The sequence below is a fragment of the Brassica oleracea genome, chromosome C6 (assembly GCF_000695525.1).
Source record: "Brassica oleracea var. oleracea cultivar TO1000 chromosome C6, BOL, whole genome shotgun sequence".
NCBI classification, from domain to species: Eukaryota; Viridiplantae; Streptophyta; class Magnoliopsida; order Brassicales; family Brassicaceae; genus Brassica; species Brassica oleracea.
Genome location: NC_027753.1, coordinates 33,822,268 through 33,839,492, shown reverse-complemented (window position 1 = coordinate 33,839,492; position 17,225 = coordinate 33,822,268). Strand labels below are relative to the sequence as shown.

Sequence of the window (17,225 nt, the reverse complement as noted above, 5' to 3'; positions counted from 1 at the left end):
CGGGTCGGGTTCGGTTCGGTTCTTTTCGGGTCCGGGTCTTTCGGATCCTAAATATTTAGACCCAATAGGTACTTAAAAATTTTCGGTTCGGGTTCGGATCGGTTCTTCTCGGATCCGGATCGGTTCGGATCTATAATAAAAATACTCATAAAGTACCCGTAATTTTTCGGGTCCATATCGGGTCCGGGTCCGGGTCGGATTCAGGTATTTAGGATCTGAAAAAGACATGACATACACAAGTCCATCAAATTTAGTTGATACTTGTCATATATATCTAAAATTTTACAAAATAAGTTAAATGAAACTATTAATAATTTAAATAAAACATTTTTAAACTCTAAATTTTACATTTTAAAGCTTTATATTACTTTAAAATATTAAAAAATAATAACAAATGTTGTTAACAAAAGATATTTCAACTAAATCATAAAATAATATATATATATAAAATTGAACACAAAAACATCATAGATTTAGATATACATATTTTTAAGTCGGGTACAAATCGGTTCTTATCGGATCGGGTCTATTCGGGTCGGTTCTTTTCGGGTCCGGATCTATTGGGTCGGTTCTTTTTGGTTCAAGTTCTTTCGGGTAAAAAAAATTTAGACCCAAAAGGTACTTGTAAATTTTCGGTCCGGTTCCGGGTCGGGAATTTTTGGATCGATTCCGGTTCGGATTTTCGGGTCCAGGTTAAAATGCCGCCTAGAGTAAACCCCTCCCTCCTTGGCTCATTGCAAACTAAATCTCATCGTGTGAGTTCTTAGACCGTTCTTAATGAACCGGCCTAATTTTACCAGAATTACCATTCAAATAAACTTTCTCATAGGACGATTTGAAACCTGATTGTCGATTAAATTAAACTGGCAGGGAAACTACACGATAATGTTAAAAAATAGAACCAAAACAGTCTATATATTATTCACATTTTACACAACACACAATTTTTCATTAACAAATAATGGAAGGTTAGGTAGGTAATCAAATGTGTTTCTTTTTTTTAATAAACTCAACACGGATTAGAGAAAAGTCGGTTTAGTTGACCTTGCGGATTATCTCGTTAGCTCTAAAATAGATACGAATACGATCAGGGCCGGGCCTGACATATATAGACTCAGAAGCAACTAAAAATTAATTGGCCCTACGACAACTCTTTTTAAAAAAAATCATTGCAGATTATTGTATATTGGTTTCGAACCCGGCCACCTAATTTAGGTGGCAACCAAATTTTGCCATCTGAACTATCAAACATTTAATTTAATTGGCCCCTAACTTATTTTTAAAACTATCGGCCCTCAAGCATAGCTTGATGAGCTTGTGCTCAGGTCCGGCCCTAAATACGATGTATCCCATTCTCATACAACCAACAAATAACTTCAAAAAAAAAAACTATTTTGTGTGTATACAATACATCATGGTTCATATGAATCATATCAGCGCCGCTGATTTGATTTTGTTCGTATCAATTATGATACTGCCGATTTCAGTTAGGAAAAAAAATGTTTTTAATATTACAAGTGTATATATAAAGGTAGGAGATGTGGAGATGTCATAGGTAAAGAGGGGGGTCCCATGCAGAACAACAACCAACAAAGTAAGTTGATATCCATGTTTCCTTGGAGCTTTTCTTTTTGTTCACCGAAACTTTCTTTCTTTTGTTCTCAAGCATTTGCCTTCATCATCATTTTTATTTTTATTATCTCTGAAGTCCAATCATACAATCTATCATCGCATTACCTCCTCTTGCGTTAGATTGTAACTGGCTGTGTATCCATTCTCCAACATTTATGTGAATTTTACAATGATAACATAACTTTTGTTTGAGTTCTTTTATTACTACCCAGTACCCACACTCCTAGGTTTTGAGTCTTCCAAATACACTGTAAATCCTTTTTTTTTGGTTAGTTTTGTGTTTTTTCTTACTCATTCGAACAAGAAAAAAAAATAAAGAGTAATCAATAGAAATGCATAGAAAGTGGTTAGAGTCTAAGAACTGGCTTTTTTTTTCCAGATCAGATCGGCTCGGATCAATTTTCCATTTTTATGAAATCCAAAACATAATCAAATTACAATATAATTCAGATTGGCTTGCGTTCATCTCCTTCTTTCTGTAAATAGGTGGTTCATTTTGTACTTTTCTCAAATTCTTATTTATTTTTAGCTAAAATGAGTTACATTAAATCATATTGTTACGATCAAATCATGACTCCGAAAGCAATCACGTCTCTCTGTTTGATACAGAAAGTTTACACGTTCATACACCGAGTGTAACAAGATAACATTACATAATTCAAACGACAAAAAGAGTTAGATCAAAAATCTAATACATTAAAACTTATCTCAAATAGCACAAGTCGTCCACGACTACAGCACCCCCAAACACGTCTTCATATGTTACATAGACATACATGCATTATTACTGGAAGACAAAAAAAAAAAATAGTTTCCATAACTGAGAGAGAAGACAAGTAGATGAATACAACACTACAAGAAAACACAAGTTTAGCGAGGAAACTTAACGAGGAAAAGTAATCCTCATAAGTTTACGTCAATTTTACGAGGAACTTACGAGAAAATATAAAATCAGCGTTATTTCCTCGTAAAATAACGACGAAATCATTTCGTCGTAAAATCGATGTAATATCACGTGGCTTTTACGAGGAAATACGATTTCCTCGTAAACTCGACGTAATTGTAGCGTGTACTTTACGAGGAAATATTTTACGTCTACTTAGCGAGGAAATTTTAAATCCACCAACTTATTGTAACACGTTTTTTTTCGACCACCTAACTAAATTTCGTCGTAAATTCCTAGGAAAATTACAATTCCAGATTCGAAACTTTCCTATAAATATGGACATTTGAACATCATTTTAAACACACCAACAAGAAAAAAAAACGTGAAAGAAAAAAAAAATGTCGGGCTCCGGGAATATTTTTGAGTTGCGGAGGTGGATGTATATGCATAGAGATGCTAACGGGAGAGTGACGAAAGAATACCTTGCGAGGCTAGAGACATTATGCATTAAGTAGATTCCACACCGCTCGCCCAAAAAAGTGGTAAGATGTTGTGTCTTTGTCGGAAATGTAACAATTCAAAATTGGCAAATCGTGAAAATGAGAGGAAAGTACATGGAAGAACTTTAGGAACAAAGCAGAGAGTAAAGAAGAAAAAGCTAAGAAGACTTCAGCAGTTGGAGGGACAGAAACAGCTGAAAAGAATGTGACAAAGAATAGAACATCTACTACATCCTCTGAGCAGGATGTCGATAATTCCTCTTGGGAGATCTAGAAGACAGTGACGAAGCTCCTGGTGAGAGTCATTGACTTGTTTGCTTCCCAATCTTCGACAAGATTATTGGCTAATATGTAAGTTACGTTTGTTTGTTTCTCTTCTAAAAAGATTACAACAAGAGAGGATGTGGAAGAGTAGACTAGAATATATATGAATATACGATGTCTCATCATCAGTGTATAACAAGAGACATCTCATTCAATTCGTTTTATAAAAAAGCCAGACACAAACTATTATCGCAGATTAGTCGTTTTTTTTATGGCAGTAGTATCATCTCTTCTCCGGCGTTTCAATTCGCCTACCATACCCTCTCTCTGCTCTCTCACTTCCTCCTCTTACCACTCTTTCTCGACCCAATGTTTTACCCAACGAACAGCGTCACTCTCTCTTCCGACAGAACCTCCTCCTGTCCCCAAAAAGATCCCTTTCTCGGTCACAACTCATGGCGTCACGAGACAAGATCCTTACCGTTGGATGCGGAACACAAACGACGCAGCTTTCCTCGACCACCTCCACCGCGAGAACTCCTACGCTCAAGCTTTCATGTCTGACACAGAGACCCTAAGGCGTAATCTGATCTCCGAGATGAAAACTCGCATCCCCGCAGAGATTGTCACTCCCCCAGAACGCTGGGGACAATGGTTCGTCTCTCGTCTCTCTCTCTATATATAACTCGAATTGAGGCAAAAAGGAGCGAACTTTATCTATTAACGTCACTTGAGCAGGTTGTACAGGCAATACATACCAAGAGGAAAAGAGTATCCTCTTCTCTCTAGGAGATTGGAGGAGAATGCTGAAACAAACTGGCTCTCTGTTCTTGATTGGAATCAGATTGCTGAACAGTTTGGTATAAGTTAAAAGTTTCTTACTTACTGATTCAAGTGTTGGACTTACTCTCTCTCTACTTACAGGTTATGTTCACGTTGGTGTTTGTCGTGTCTCACCTGATCATAACTACCTCGCCTACACGGTTGATCCCAAGGGCAACGAACGTTTCCTTCTCCAGATTAAGGATCTTAGAAGTGGTTGTTTGGTTCCGAGGCTGGAAGTTGATGGAGTTGTCAGCTTGGCGTGGGCGCTAGATGGAGTCAGCTTGTTTTACACTGTTGTAGATGAACACCAAAGACCTCACAGGGTTGTTGTTACTAATGTTGAATCAGACGGGGGAGGTGATACTGTTGTGTTCTCTGAAAGTGATTCCAGTTTCTGTGTGGACATCACGAGTACTAAAGATGGCAAGTTTGTTACTATTAATTCGAACTCGAGGACTTCGTCCGAGGTTTATATAGTAAATGCGGAAAAGCCATTGGCTGGTCTGCGAAGGGCTCGTGAGAGAGTCCCTGGTGTGCAGTGTTTTCTTGAACATCACAATGGTTTCTTTTACATTCTTACCAATGCTCACACGGATGCAGCTAGTGAGTGGTCCGGTGAAGGGTACTATTTGAGTAGGTGTCTAGTGGAGGAAGTTGAATCATCGGAATGGCAGGTTTTGGTTGTTTATAATTATTCGTAGATTGTTTTGGATATAGCCAACTGATTTTTTCTAGTCAGGTTGTTTTCTGTCCAGATGATGATGTGGTGATACAAGATATGGACATGTTCAATGACTATCTAGTGCTTTTCTTCAGTAAGAATGGCTCACCTATGCTATGTTCCATCGATATGCCCATGAAAGCAAATACGAAGGTGACTTAAAGATTTGTGATTAACGTTACACTGTTTAAGCTGTTTCTTACTAAGGTTTTATGTTCCGTTCTGCTCTATTTTTTGGCAGCATATGGAGGATCTTAATCCCTGGTACTTTCCTCTTCCAGCTGATTCATGCAGTGTTGCACCGGGCTCAAACCACGACTTCCAAAGCTCAGTTTACCGAGTGGTCCTTTCATCTCCTGTGGTATATATATATACACTTACTTTAAGAAATGGGTTCCTCTACTTGTTGTAGCTTTGATGCCATTAAGATAGTTTATTTGCATTTGAGCTGCTTCCTTCTACTCTGATAGTTTCTTTGTTGTAACTCCAGATTCCTGACACTATCATCGACTATGACGTGTCAAGAAGATCATTCTCAGTCGTCCATCAGGAGGGAAGAGTCATAGATGATCTTGATACTAGTACGCCATGGTACTCAGCAGATCACTCTACAGACAATAATGATAGAACCAGTGAGGGAATGCCTGAATGGGAGGAACTATCTGATGCTTATGTTTGTGAAAGGCAAGAAGTTTCTTCACACGACGGAGTAAAAGTCCCGCTGACAATTCTGTATTCCCGAGAAGCATGGAAGAAGAGCGAGTCACCGGGGATGTTGATAGGTTACGGTGCTTATGGAGAAGCCCTGGACAAAAGCTGGTGCACAAATCGATTGAGCATGCTTGATCGTGGTTGGGTTATTGCCTTTGCTGATGTGAGGTCAGTTATTAAAACCATATCATGTGATATTATGGTCTTGACATGATAATAAGAGTTTCATTTTTTGGCTTCAGGGGAGGAGGTGGTGGGGACTTTTCATGGCACAAATCAGGAACTGGATCGTTGAAACTAAACTCAATTCAAGATTTCATCTACTGTGCGAGGTATCTAATGGACAAGGGATATGTGCATAGACATCATCTTGCTGCTATTGGGTACAGCGCAGGAGCTCTCCTTCCAGCTGCTGCCATGAACATGCACCCTAGTCTATTTCAAGCTGCCATTTTGAAGGTTAGATGCATTAGAAATGCATTCAGTCCATAATAAGCTAAAGCTCATCATATTAATGTGTATAAACAATGGTGGCAGGTTCCTTTTGTAGACGTGTTAAACACATTGTCAGATTCAAACTTACCTCTCACACTTTTGGACCATGAAGAGTTTGGTAACCCAAACATCCAAACCGAGTTTCAATCCATCCTTGGCTATTCTCCATATGATAACATACGCAGAGATGTTTGCTTTCCTTCAATGCTTGTCACAGCTTCGTTTCATGACTCAAGGCAAGCTTCACACTACATCCTTAAAGACACATGCCTTCCATTTCTTTTATATAAAACCTAAATTGGTGTTTGGTGTTGAGTCAGGGTTGGAGTATGGGAAGGTGCTAAGTGGGTGGCTAAGATACGGGAGAGTACGTGCCATGATTGCTCACGAACTGTGATTCTGAAAACGAATATGAGTGGTGGCCATTTCGGTGAAGGAGGTCGCTATGCTCAATGCGAAGAGACTGCTTTTGATTATGCTTTTCTTATCAAAGTCATGGCTTATCACAACAATAGATAACAGAAATGATTGTTGGTAGAAAGTCAGTTTTAGAGACTGGAAATATGATTCAAGAACTTGAAACAGAATCTAATATTCCACAAGAGATTGTATTTGATAGGTTACAATGATGAATGATATGCAGAAGATAATACAAACTCAAAAACCATGAAGACGTAGACTCTACTAACCATAATTTATATCTTAACGATTATAGAATGCCCCTAGAAGCCGAACAAACGTACACAAAAGAAGATATTTGCCAATACATTTATATATTCCAGAGCACTGGAGCCTAAGAGAGATGTTACAGTGTTTTCATCCGCTTATGAGCATGTTCAGATTCTCCCTCAACGCTTGGATTCCTTGATCGTGTAGCGCCTTCGGTATGAGAGGAAAATGGATTCTGCACTTACAAAAATGAATCAAGATCATGATATATATAGTTCTTCTCATGCTAAACATGACCTATTTCGAAAAACGAGAACCTTATTGGATGGATCGTTATGCGTTAGTCCTTGATTAGCTCGCTTCCCAAGATCGATCTGCACAGAAAGTTTAGCATGCGAGAGATCAACGCCTGCGTTCTGAAGTGCTTGTGTTAATGAGCTCAATAACCTGTTAATACCAGAAGTAATGTACACATTAATAAGAAGCCAACACATGAATTGCATCACCTATTGTGAAAAGGTAACAGAATCAGGTTTTGACTCACTCATGCGAGTAGGCAGTAGAGATGCTAATGGTTCCACCTTCAACAACCAGATCATTATTACTTTGGCCTGCCCCATCACTTGTTGCAGGGCATTCATTGTTAGCTTGTTCACCGTGTACCAATGGATGGTGGATTGGTTGTACAGGCGGTAACTCCTTGTTGTCGTCAAACTCGGGTTGACTGTCTATTGGTTTGTAGACAGCAGTTCTTCCTTGGTCAGATTCAACAGGGTTTTGCATTTCCGCAACTGCAGGTCCGGAAAAGGCTACAGAGTTTTCTTCAAACTTTCCAGGAAATGGTATCACTGGAACAGATCCATTAGCTAAACTCTGAACACGCCAGTGATTATTCCTCTGTTCCAAACAGGATAACGTAAGATTCAGCTAGAAGTTGTACAAAACTGGCAGCAGAAAGACTTTCAGGTGCAAAAGTGTGTCGCGAAATGGCGGGGAAATGAAAAGAATCAAGGAACGGCATGCGCAAAAAGGGTATAAAGCATCGGAAAAAGGGAGAAAATGTTACCCAAGGAGTCAACTTAGTTGGTTCCTGACTCCATCCAGGATATGATCCTTCATACTTTTGCACTTTCTCTTGTAGATACTGGACGTAATCTATCACCTAAAATGGCATGCATGGTATTAAGAAAACATAGATCTAAAGCTCAAGATATTGGCTTCAAAATAACATAAAAATATAACCTCTAAAAGGAAGGAAGCAGTATCTCTTTTCTGTTCACTGTTGGGAATGATTTCTCTCAAAATCTGAAACCTGACAAGAGATTCATAGATTCAGCACTCACTCATAAGGAAGACAAAGCAAATATGATAAATGCATTTAAGTCCCATATACTGATTTATAGCAAAATTCCCAAACACACTACTGAGTCCTAAGTATTCAAAGTATCAAAGAAAGAAGCTTGCGTTTACTCCTAAACCTCGAGCTCACGAGATCAGAGCTCCACCTCTCTAAAAGCTTGAGACTTTTATAACAGCTGAATCAAACAAACCTTTCATTGATTTTGCTTCTCCTCCGCTGCTCCGTCACCGAGTGCTTAGAGCGTATCGCACTAGCCTTATCATTCTCCTTTACATCTGCTTTCAGAAAATTCAAAACACACCGAATCAGAGGAAATGCAAACCCCATGGAATTGGATCGGAGAAATTACCTCTGCTCGCTGCGGCGGAGTTACTGTGGTTGGAAGAAGGGCCTTCGCGTTTGGAGCCGAAGTCTTCTTCTCCGTAATCGTCCTCCTCTTGATTTGCTTTTCCGGTTCTCATCTTCGTCGTCGGAGTTTGTTCTTCCTCTTTCTTCTTTTGCTTTCCCGTCGACGAGCCTATTTGCTTTTTTCGACTCTGGGGCTCAGCTTTGATTCTCTGCAGCAGACCACTCGTGAGCTCACCTCTATTTTTGGCCGCACGTTTCCTAATCTCGACACGTGTACGAGCGAGGTTTGATTACCGGTTAACCCAGTTAATGAACCGTAAATTGTGCGACACGTGGGCTTCACGTGATAAGACGGGATTTTAACCAACCAGGATTCAGTACAAAGGCCGTCCCGTGATGCACGTGTTCTGTTCTCTTATGAGTGACCAGTTAATTTGTTTTTACTGGAGCGGCAACATATGATATATAATGCTGCATATGACAAAAATTTAAAAGCATTTTTTCCAGTATGAAAATAATTTTTGAACCTATAAAACAATGCTAATAATAATAATAATCAATTGTGAGATGATGAAAGAATACAAGGATCGACTCTGAAGCACATTCCACGTACCTGGTCCTTATAAAAATTAGTAACAAATAGATGAAATTAACACATTAATGCTGTTAAAAATGGTTTTATTGATTATATAAATTCCGATACATCTGTTATGCGACTTATGTCTATCTTTCTAACCACAAACATCCTTTTAGTGGATTGTGATAGATGAAAAAAACACGAGACTGTTGTGAAATAAACAAAAACGGCGAAAAGGCAACTGATATTTTATAATTTATCGTTGTAAAAGAGTAAATGCTAAAGGGCAGAGCTGGACTGGACATCTACAAAACTAATATGGGTTTGATCGATACTGGACAACACTGAGGGTAGCGTTTGATCATATTGGGCTTTTCAATCCAAAAAGTAAATTAGATTATCAGAGCCAGGTTTCGATCCTGGGACCTGTGGGTTATGGGCCCACCACGCTTCCGCTGCGCCACTCTGATCTGTTTGTTCAATTGTCTCCTAAGCCTAATTTAATTTAATATTACTAACTTACGCTACGATGGGCTTTTAAGCCCAAATAAATGGGGCAACGGATCCGATAACCGGGTCGGGTTAACAAAAAAGATCCATGAGAAACCTGAGGGAGAGCAAGCAACCCAAGGTTTTATGAAGGGTTTATTTCGGCGGCTGTACTTCACGGCTCTCTCTCAGATCTTCTCTTCTCTTCACCCAAGTTTCAAAATTCGATCTTCTTCAATTTCTCTATGCTCGTATCGCTCTCTCTGGAAAACCCAGCTCTAAAATAGCCTATTGTACACATATACTTCTCACCCATTTGTGATCAGACGAAAATGTGGAGGAACATTTTCGGGAGAGCCACTTTGAGAAAGATCAAGCCTTTCTCCGATTCTAGCTCCGCCACTCACTTTCGCGGCATCATTTCGTCGATTAATCTCTCTGGTGGCGTTAGAAACCAATTAGCGACTAACCCAGTTAACGAATTGGGAAGATTGACCTCTGTTCTTCATAATCACCCCTTTGCGTTTAGAGGGCTCGCCACAGCTGCGCAAACGATCGATTCAGACGATTCATCATCCGGGTCCGACGAAGTCAACGAACTGATGTCAGCAATGGAGAAAGAAACCGAGAGGGTCCGCAAAAAGGCCAGACTTGCAGCGAAACAGCCGATGAAAGTCGTGGCGGGGATGGGAGCTCAGAAGTACTACTCTTTGAAGCAGAGGCAAGTCAAGCTCGAGACCGAGGAATGGGAGAAAGCCGCCAAAGAGTGTCAAGAGATTATAGAGGACATGTGCGAGCAGAAGCTCGCGCCGAATCTCCCTTACGTGAAGTCTCTGTTTCTCGGGTGGTTCGAGCCTCTCCGCGACGCGATTCAGGCGGATCTTGATGGGTTTAAGGTTAAGAAAGGGAAGATCCCTTACGCGTCTTATATGGAGCAGTTGCCGGCGGATATGATGGCGGTTATCACTATGCATAAGATGATGGGGCTGTTGATGACTAACGCTGAAGGTGTTGGGGTTGTTAAGGTTGTGAATGCTGCTACTCAGATCGGGGAAGCCATTGAGCAGGAGGTGAGTGTTTTTTTTTTAATCTGATAATGTGTTGTAGATTGGTTTAATGGTATGTGTTTTCTTATTTGGATTAGGCTAGGATCAACAGCTTTATGAAGAAAGCTAAGAAGAAAAAGAATGTGGTTGATGATGAATCAGAAGCTGTAAATGCTTCAGGAGAGGTTGAGACCAAAGAAACATTGAAGCTGAAGAAACAAATTAATACATTGTTGAAAAAGCATAAGGTGAGGCAAGTGAGAGGGATAGTGAAGGCACATGACTCGTTCAAGTCATGGGGTCAAGAGGCTCAAGTGAAGGTTTGTTTATTACTTCCACACTAAGCTTCCACATTTGTTCATTGGAGAACGCTTTACAGTAATTCCTGTGATTTAAATTTTGGCTCTTGCACTTGTAGGTTGGCGCACGTTTGATTCAGTTATTGATGGAAACTGCATATATACAACCTCCAGCTGAACAGTTTGATGATGGTCCACCTGAGATCCGGCCTGCTTTTAAGCAATCTTCCAGAACTGTCACAATAGAGAATAAGTAAGAGTCTTGTGATTCTGTTTATGCTCATTCACATGAATCTTTATATGTCTCTCCCTCTCCTTGCTCCTGCTGCTTATCTACGTTGTACTGTATTCTTCCTCAGAAAATTAAGCAGGAAATATGGCTGCATCGAATGTGATCCTCTGATCCGAAAGGGCCTTGACAAATCAGTAAGCATAACTGTGGACTATGTTATTGCTGTTCTTTTATCAGATATCAGTAATATACCTTTATGATGTTTGGTGTGAACAATCTTTTACCACTATATATTGGCTTGGAGCCTGAAACAATCTTTCTACGATTTTCTAATTATTTTCCTTTATTTAATCAGGCTAGACATATGGTCATTCCCTACTTGCCAATGCTAATACCTCCCCAGAACTGGACAGGGTATGAGATGTTTTCTCCAGTAATTAAGACTTTTACTGTTTACTTCTGCTAGATCCCCTTGATCTACTTTTCACTTCCTAAAATTGCTATGTAACTTGATAGTATTTTACAGGTATGATCAAGGGGCACACTTTTTCTTGCCTTCATACATAATGAGAACACATGGAGCTAAACAACAACGTATTGCAATAAAACGAACTCCTAAGGCGCAACTGGAGCCAGTGTTCAAGGTCTGAGTTCCTTAACCTGCATTATGAGTTAATGTTACTTAAGCTTAACGATATATTAAATGCTTTAAAGTAGAATTACGAGTTGGATGTTGTATTAACAGATGAGTTTATTTGATTCCCTTTGCTTTAACCAGGCTTTAGATACTCTTGGAAACACGAAATGGAGAATAAACAAAAAGGTGTTAAGTTTGGTGGACAGAATTTGGGCTAATGGAGGTCGCGTTGGTGGTCTGGTTGACTGTGACGACGTGAGCTCTCTCTCTCTCCCGCCTTCCTCTTTTTATCTGCTTCTGGATCTTGCTCACTCTTCTCTTAACATCTCTCTTTTTAAACTCTAAAAGGTACCCATTCCAGAGGAGCCCGACAGTGAAGACCAGGAAGAAATAAAGCAATGGAAATGGAAAATGAAGGAAGCAAATAAGGAAAACAGCGAGAGACATTCTCAAAGGTGTGATGTAGAGCTCAAACTCGAGGTAAGAGAAAACTCCTTGTTTGTTGCACTCTCCTTTTTGCTGTTCTGATTTATGAGAACGTCATTGTACTTTCATTTGATTGAGCAGGTGGCACGTAAAATGAAGGACGAGGAAGGTTTCTACTTCCCTCACAACGTTGACTTTCGTGGCCGAGCCTATCCCATGCATCCATATCTTAATCATCTCGGGTCTGATCTCTGCCGTGGCATTCTTGAGTTTTGTGAGGGAAAGCCTCTTGGTGAATCAGGATTACGGTGGCTGAAGATACATATAGCAAACTTGTATGGTGGTGGTGTTGATAAGTTTGCTTATAAGGATCGGGTTGCATTTGCCGAGAGTCATTTGGAAGATATATTTGACTCTTCTGATAGACCTCTTGAAGGAAAAAGATGGTGGCTTAATGCAGAGGATCCGTTTCAGTGTTTGGCTGCTTGCATGAACCTTTCAGAAGCTTTGAGAAGCCCTTTTCCTGAAGCTGCTGTATCTCATATCCCCATCCACCAGGTACTCGCTAAATTATATCCTCAGAAGTAAAAATATGTTGGTGGTTATTGATTTTTTCAAAACACTATACATATTATATCACAATGTTTTCTTGTGTCATATACCTTTCAACCTGTGCGCAATCATTTTACAATAACCATGCCTGAATCTGAACAACTTTAGTGACATTCTAGTGAAATTGAAATTACACAGATTCCTTTGTTGCTTCGAATTTATCACCATCTCGCTTTTTGTATGTATAATCTTACTTTCTGTATTAATCGTTACTGCCAGGATGGTTCATGTAATGGTTTACAACATTATGCTGCTCTTGGGAGGGATCAGGTATGCCAATAGTTTTACACTAACTAGGTTTTTTAATTTTCTGTACATCCCTTCACACGTTGGAAAATATATTTCTCTTCAAGGTTATCTAATTCATTTGTTTTGATTGGTTCTGATGATAGATTGGAGCAGCTGCTGTCAACCTATTTACAGGTGAAAAGCCGGCTGATGTTTATGCAGATATTGCTGCTAGGTACTTTTTCTATCTCTCTATTCTTTAATCCCCTGGCTACAGTGACGCTGTTATCAGACAGACTTATTTTATTTGGTTTAAATTTTAATCAGAGTTCTCAACATCATGCGGCAAGACGCAGAGGAAGATCCTGAAACCTTTCCCAATGCCACATATGCCAAGCTCATGCTAGATCAGGTTTTTGACATCTCTTGCTTAAACTGGACCACCTTCTGCCGAATATATTACCTGAGAACCAATTTTTTTATTATTACTTGCGTGTGAACATACTATCTGATAGAAGTACTCTACTATTGAAACTCCTTAGGTCGACAGGAAGCTGGTGAAACAGACTGTCATGACATCAGTGTATGGTGTTACTTATAGTGGCGCACGTGACCAAATCAAGAAGAGGTTAAAAGAGCGTGGTGCCTTTGCGGACGATTCACAAAATTTTCACGCATCTTGTTATGCAGCAAGAGTAAGAAAATGATAATTTATGCATTATTCAGCTGTGAATGATTTTTTGGATTCTGTAACCAAATGCTCACTCCTCTGTTGGTTCTGTTGCTAGGTCACTTTGAAAGCACTGGAAGAGATGTTTGAAGCTGCCAGAGCCATCATGAGTTGGTTTGGTGAATGTGCAAAGGTCAGTTCTTATTTCCCTGACGATCTTGTTTGAAAGAATTTTCACTTGACAAATTGGTTACAACAATGAGAGATGTTTGCTGTGGTGGGACAGATAATAGCTTCACAAAACAAAGCAGTTTGTTGGACGACTCCTCTTGGGCTTCCAGTTGTACAACCCTATCGGAAGAATGAAAGACACTTGGTAATTGCTCTTTTAACTTCTTTGATTAGCTAAAGAACACAAATGGTCAGCTGAAAAAAACGTAATAGTGACTCTCTTGAATGTAACTGAAGTCGAGGGGCATCAATGTTTTGCAGGTTAAGACTACTCTTCAGGTGTTAACTCTACAACGAGAGACTGAAAAGGTAACCGCCTTCATTTTCTTACCTTGTATTTTGACAAGTTTTAAGCAGTGTTGTCTCAACTTTATGCGGACATATGCTGTGTTCTTTCGTTCAGGTCATGGCAAGGAAGCAAATGACAGCTTTCGCACCAAATTTTGTACATTCCCTTGATGGGTCTCACATGATGATGACAGCAGTCGCCTGCAACAAGGCGGGTTTGAGTTTTGCAGGTCAGCTCTAGCCTTCCATATGCATGGACTGATATAGGTTTTTCATTTCATCTTCTTTACTCACTATACGGAAATTTGTAGGGGTGCATGACTCATTCTGGACTCACGCATGTGATGTTGAACTTATGAACAATATACTCAGAGAGAAGTTTGTCGAGCTCTACGATAAGCCAATCTTAGAAAATGTAATAGAGAATCTCCTTATTATATATTTGCATACAGTTACCAATTCTTCACTTCTTTATAACTAAACTCGTGATGAATTGTTTTATCTGTTGTGTATTGATAGTTGTTGGAGAGTTTCCAGAAGTCATTCCCAGGCCTAACGTTTCCACCATTGCCAGAACGAGGCGACTTTGATCTGAGGGAGGTCATACGGTCGCCATACTTCTTCAATTAAGTTGCAGCATATTCAGGTTACTTTTTGCATAATGGAAGCTCCAATGCTCCATCTAACATTCAGGGCAGAGTAGGTTTGTCTCTTCATGCCAATATAATTAGCCATATTGATCAAAGGGAAAAGCTCCTTTGCAATCAGCAATGAGGAATGTTGTTGATTAACCTCAACTCGGAGGTGGGCTTAGGGTCACTTGTAAATAACAAAGAGAAAAGAGTGTTTCAAATCTTGGCATCAGGGAGTGGCGTTGGATCGGGCATGTCGAACCAGTGGATTCAGTTCAGCATGAGTCTTTTACGCAGTTAGTGTTGTAATAACTAAAAACCTGTGCTAGACGAAAATCATTTAGGATTGTCTTAGTAGACTCCCAATTTTGATCTATTTGTACGTTGTTTTTTCTTTTATATATTATACACATTACACTCACTCATATGCGTTTCAGATTCAAATTGTGGAATAAGCTAATATGAGTGCAATAATTATGAAGCAATACTGAAGAGTGTTGTGAACAAAGGTAAAGGTAAAATCGTGTGTTTCTCTCTCTATCTTACTCAATCAAAGTGTTTCCTTATATAGAGTTTACAAGGAATAAACCTCTCATCCGCCGACTTATAGTCCATGAATCTTAGATGCATCCAGTCGTGCCTTGCCTTTGGAAGCAACACCATCTTTTGGTGATCATATCTGTGCTTTAAAGCATTCCAAAAATCCAATGGATTCTCAATCGTCATGTACTGATCCTTAAGACCTTCAATGAGATGATGGCGCATAAAGCTTATGGCCCTGTATCTATTCTTTTCATTCTCATTGTTGTCCTCGATGATAGTATCACCGAGTCCCTTGGACTTTAGACTTATCTTTGTATCTAGCGCCCACTGCAAGTAATTGTCTCCGGAGAGATTAAGGGCTGCATAGTCTCTGTTTGCTATTTTCGACATCTGATTCACATTATCATATAAGATTTTAGATTCACAATGTGATCACGTGGCCGCAGGATATAAGCAAGCTCGGCCACAACACGTCTTATGCATTTATGATATTCAAACAATACTGATCGACCATGGTGCTATCAATCATGAGCCACACGGCCCTATGCAATCAACCTAAGCTCGTGTGATCTATATGCTGGCCGATCTTGTTTTAATCAGTTATGAATGCAATTTCATGTTCGGTTTCATGTAAAACGATTTCAACTTTTCCATACTTATAATTCCTAGGGTTTTCAATCTTTAAATTCTATCAACTTATGTTTAAGGTTTCAAGGCCTTAAGTATTTGTGTACTCAGTTAGATTAATTCAAACAATCCTAAACCTCAATTCAAATCAGAAATCAAAACAATCAAGATCAAGATTAAAATCGGATACTAACTTCTTTTAGGGTTTAGGGTTTTCGATTCCTTGATTAGGGTTTGCCATGTTTCAGATTCAATCAATCAACATACAATCAGGTTCTAATTGGAATCGATTTATATTTCTAGTTTAGGAGATTGTCGATTTTAATCTTAGGGTTTCTTCAAGGACATAGGTTCCATAATGATGGAATTAGGGTTCTTAATTGATCTAGGTTCTCAGATTATGTTTATATCTTTGTTTCGTAGGGGATTTAGAACCGGACCACCTGAGAATGGATGAGACTTCGAGCTGAGAAGAACGGACGCTTGCTGCCTCCTATCGGGTCGCGGATGGGGTCAATCGCGGGCTAGAGGCGTTTCGGCTGCGAGCTGTTCGGGGATCGGATCGTCTCGGGTCGGTCGCGGACTTCGGGTTCGATCGCGAGCTGGATGGCGGTCTTTCTGATCTGAAACGTGATCTGAGAAGGTTTGGGATTCAAGATGGATCTCCTGAGTTCTTGAATGAACAAGATTAGGTTTTAGGTTTTGAGTCGCCGGTTTAGGCTTTTAGGTTTCGATTTTGGTCTCAGGGTTCAGAGGCTATCGTGCTGATAACGTGTTGTGAACAAAGGTAAAATCGTGTGTTTCTCTCTCTATATTACTCAATCAAAGTGTTCCCTTATATAGGGGTTACAAGGAATAGATAAAAGGAAAGAGTACAAATCATTATCCTAAAGGAAAAAGGAAAACTTCTTAAAGATAAACATGAAGAGATAAATGGAAACATCCTAAGACTAAAGTCGGCCACTCTCTCTCCCTTTGGGCCGCCGACTCTCTCTCTCTCCATGGGCCACGGTTTGGCCATTTGGTTACTAGCAATCCACATTGTTCATAACACTCCCCCTTGGATGATAGAACCATATGGGCTCGTATCATGCACGATGTTTCCTCGTTAAAACCTCTCTAGGAAAACCAAAAACCCAAGGTGGAAAAAAATGGAAACCGTAGACAGGAAAAAGAGTACAACGCATGACACTCCCCCTGATGAAGGCATCACTGAAGATCCTTCAACTGGCGCATCCCTATCTTATGAACCAGCTTCCTGAACGTTGAGGTTGGCA

At 39.7% G+C, this 17,225-nt stretch overlaps 3 protein-coding genes and 1 non-coding gene across 4 annotated transcripts; 2 read left to right on the top strand and 2 right to left on the bottom strand.

Annotated features, from left to right (window-relative positions):
* The first annotated feature begins 3,449 nt into the window (after positions 1-3,449).
* LOC106300655 (protease 2) lies at positions 3,450-6,632 on the top strand. The gene is made up of 9 exons (XM_013736849.1): positions 3,450-3,936; positions 4,021-4,142; positions 4,207-4,781; positions 4,847-4,981; positions 5,070-5,189; positions 5,319-5,707; positions 5,782-5,998; positions 6,077-6,270; positions 6,355-6,632. The coding sequence occupies exons 1-9, from the start codon at positions 3,554-3,556 to the stop codon at positions 6,551-6,553; spliced, it is 2,334 nt and encodes a 777-aa protein (XP_013592303.1). The 5' UTR covers positions 3,450-3,553; the 3' UTR covers positions 6,554-6,632.
* Positions 6,608-8,632, bottom strand: LOC106300656 (transcription factor BIM2). The gene is made up of 7 exons (XM_013736851.1): positions 8,413-8,632; positions 8,254-8,338; positions 7,946-8,015; positions 7,770-7,865; positions 7,248-7,600; positions 7,021-7,150; positions 6,608-6,938 (listed from the first exon to the last, which is right to left on the bottom strand). Exons 1-7 carry the CDS (start codon positions 8,522-8,524, stop codon positions 6,840-6,842), a joined length of 945 nt encoding a protein of 314 aa, XP_013592305.1. The 5' UTR covers positions 8,525-8,632; the 3' UTR covers positions 6,608-6,839.
* Positions 8,633-9,386: 754 nt separating this feature from the next.
* Positions 9,387-9,458, bottom strand: TRNAM-CAU. The gene has a single exon. It is a non-coding gene; the product is annotated as a tRNA-Met (tRNA).
* Positions 9,459-9,622: 164 nt separating this feature from the next.
* LOC106300980 (DNA-directed RNA polymerase 1, mitochondrial) lies at positions 9,623-14,893 on the top strand. Its single transcript, XM_013737279.1, has 19 exons — positions 9,623-10,547; positions 10,622-10,843; positions 10,942-11,075; positions 11,182-11,248; positions 11,410-11,468; positions 11,581-11,698; positions 11,833-11,946; positions 12,040-12,171; positions 12,259-12,675; positions 12,949-12,999; positions 13,122-13,192; positions 13,285-13,369; positions 13,500-13,652; positions 13,746-13,820; positions 13,914-14,003; positions 14,120-14,167; positions 14,262-14,376; positions 14,458-14,561; positions 14,666-14,893. The coding sequence occupies exons 1-19, from the start codon at positions 9,810-9,812 to the stop codon at positions 14,774-14,776; spliced, it is 2,904 nt and encodes a 967-aa protein (XP_013592733.1). The 5' UTR covers positions 9,623-9,809; the 3' UTR covers positions 14,777-14,893.
* Positions 14,894-17,225: the final 2,332 nt, after the last annotated feature.

Bases quoted from the DNA above. Each gene is read 5' to 3' on its own strand.
- LOC106300655 (XM_013736849.1), top strand. From the start codon at position 3,554: ATGGCAGTAGTATCATCTCTTCTCCGGCGTTTCAATTCGCCTACCATA. The intron at 4,143-4,206 runs GTATAAGTTAAA...CTCTACTTACAG, and splicing joins TCAGATTGCTGAACAGTTTG to GTTATGTTCACGTTGGTGTT. The intron at 5,190-5,318 runs GTATATATATAT...TTGTAACTCCAG, and splicing joins TGGTCCTTTCATCTCCTGTG to ATTCCTGACACTATCATCGA.
- LOC106300980 (XM_013737279.1), top strand. From the start codon at position 9,810: ATGTGGAGGAACATTTTCGGGAGAGCCACTTTGAGAAAGATCAAGCCT. The intron at 12,172-12,258 runs GTAAGAGAAAAC...TTGATTGAGCAG, and splicing joins ATGTAGAGCTCAAACTCGAG to GTGGCACGTAAAATGAAGGA. The intron at 14,562-14,665 runs GTAATAGAGAAT...GTGTATTGATAG, and splicing joins ATAAGCCAATCTTAGAAAAT to TTGTTGGAGAGTTTCCAGAA.
- LOC106300656 (XM_013736851.1), bottom strand. From the start codon at position 8,524: ATGAGAACCGGAAAAGCAAATCAAGAGGAGGACGATTACGGAGAAGAA. The intron at 8,016-8,253 runs GTTTGTTTGATT...ATCTCTTGTCAG, and splicing joins AGAAGCAAAATCAATGAAAG to GTTTCAGATTTTGAGAGAAA. The intron at 7,866-7,945 runs GTTATATTTTTA...ATGCCATTTTAG, and splicing joins CTGCTTCCTTCCTTTTAGAG to GTGATAGATTACGTCCAGTA.